Source organism: Orycteropus afer, unplaced genomic scaffold (genome assembly GCF_000298275.1).
Source record: "Orycteropus afer afer isolate SDZICR_OR568_19922 unplaced genomic scaffold, OryAfe1.0 scaffold00007, whole genome shotgun sequence".
NCBI lineage: Eukaryota > Metazoa > Chordata > Mammalia > Tubulidentata > Orycteropodidae > Orycteropus > Orycteropus afer.
This window is the reverse complement of record NW_006921594.1, coordinates 24,181,979-24,183,779: the sequence shown is the minus strand read 5'-3', so window position 1 is coordinate 24,183,779 and position 1,801 is coordinate 24,181,979. Positions and strand designations below refer to the sequence as shown.

At 38.6% G+C, this 1,801-nt stretch overlaps 1 protein-coding gene across 1 annotated transcript in view; it reads left to right on the top strand.

Moving 5' to 3' along the window:
- The window catches only part of HGF (hepatocyte growth factor), an 82,224-nt gene that overhangs the window by 58,755 nt on the left and 21,668 nt on the right, over positions 1 to 1,801 (top strand). Inside the window, exon 11 of the mRNA XM_007944871.2 lies at positions 183 to 316. Coding sequence (XP_007943062.1) covers positions 183 to 316 — 134 coding nt within the window. The remainder of the gene's footprint in view (positions 1 to 182; positions 317 to 1,801) is intronic.

Here is a 1,801-nt window from a genome sequence, read left to right as displayed (position 1 = left end):
TGTATAGCTTAATATTCCTGATTTCAAAAACAAGCTTTCAAATTGTAAGGGGGAAAAAAATCCCAAACAAAATACTGGTAATGAAAATTCCCATTAAGTAGAAGCTTATCTTCTTGGTAATATTTTGTTTCTCTTGGATGAAATAGGCATCCTGTGATGTTTGAAGCTTGTTGTTTATGCAGGCATATTTTCTGGGAACCAGATGCTAGTAAGCTGAATAAGAATTACTGTCGGAATCCTGATGATGATGCCCATGGTCCCTGGTGTTACACAGGGAATCCTCTCATTCCTTGGGATTATTGCCCTATTTCTCGTTGTAAGTATATTTATTAATCTTTTTTCAGGGAAAATATTGAATATGTACTGCATCTTCACTAAAATCATACTTTTATCAGACTGTAAAAGCATAGTATACAGGAGGCCTTGAGTTAATTCCCAAAATGAGGATGTTCTACAGGCGTTGAAGTGGGTATCTTCATTTCTTCTCTAGACAAGATGGGATTTTTCTCTTTCAGAAGATTCCCATTTGGAATTCAGAATCAATAAATGGCCATAGTTCTAATATGACTGGGCTAGAAAGACCCTCTCCAAACACACACACACACACACACACACATCTGTACCACCTGGTAAGAGCGCAAATTAACAGAGCTCTCAGTAAAATCCTGAGCCCCACCAATAGGCCAGTGAATAGACCTGAGATGGCAGTGCTTCTATCTCCTCAGTTTTTTACCCCAAGATTAAGAAGACTAGAGCACTGTTAGGAGCTCTGGTAGCATAGTGCCTAAGGCACTTGACTGCTAACCAGAAGGCTGGTGGTTCAAACCCACCAGCCACTCCTCAGAAGGGAAATGGTGCGATCTACTTCTGTAGTGATACTGCCTCGGAAACCCAAGGAGGGGTCGCTATGAGTCGGGTCTGACTTGACGGCAAACAACAACAACAGAGCACTGTTACTTCTTTGAACTCAAGATGACACTGTTAAAATTGTAGTAGTGCACATAGTGAGAGATATGTAATAAAGACCTGGTGATCTACTTCTGAGCATCACAATGGTCAGATCCACAAACTCCAGTAGGAAAGGTGCAGGGTCAGGCAACACTTCGTTCTGTTTGCATTAGGTTGCCCTGCCTCATGGACCAACTCAATGGCAGCTAATAACAACAATGTGCTTCTTATAAAAGAACTCATATATCAATAGGAAAAGAATGTCAGAATTCAGGAGAAAACAAGAAAAGGAGTAATCAAGAACAAATATAGTTAATAAAAAAAAAATGAAAGGACATTGATACTCACAAGCAGAGAAAAAATGAAATTTAACAAGAAGAAATGAGAAATAATTTTCCACAGATAAGGTTGGCAAATAATAAAAAAAAAGATTGTTAATACCAATATCAGTGAAGATTTGGGTAACTAGATCCTCAATACTATGATACTTTGAGTGTAAATTAAAAAATATCCTGTTTGGAAGTCAGTTTGGAAAATGCATCAAAAGCAATAATAATGTTGATATTGATCCGTCTCTTGACTTCCACACTATTGCTATTTTGGCCTGCATAATTCTTTGTGGGGGTGGTTGGGTCCTGTGCTTTGGAGGCCATTTCATAGCATCCCTGGTCTCTACTGCTTAGTTAGATGCCAGCAAAGCCACTCCCAAAAAACACAAAACGCAAATGTCTTGAGACATTACCTAGTGTTACTTGGAGAACAAAATCTCTCTGGGGGGACCACAGATGTGGATTAATATTTATTGAGATGGAAATGTATCCTCCATATGTTTTTGAGTGGGAAAAGAAAAAAA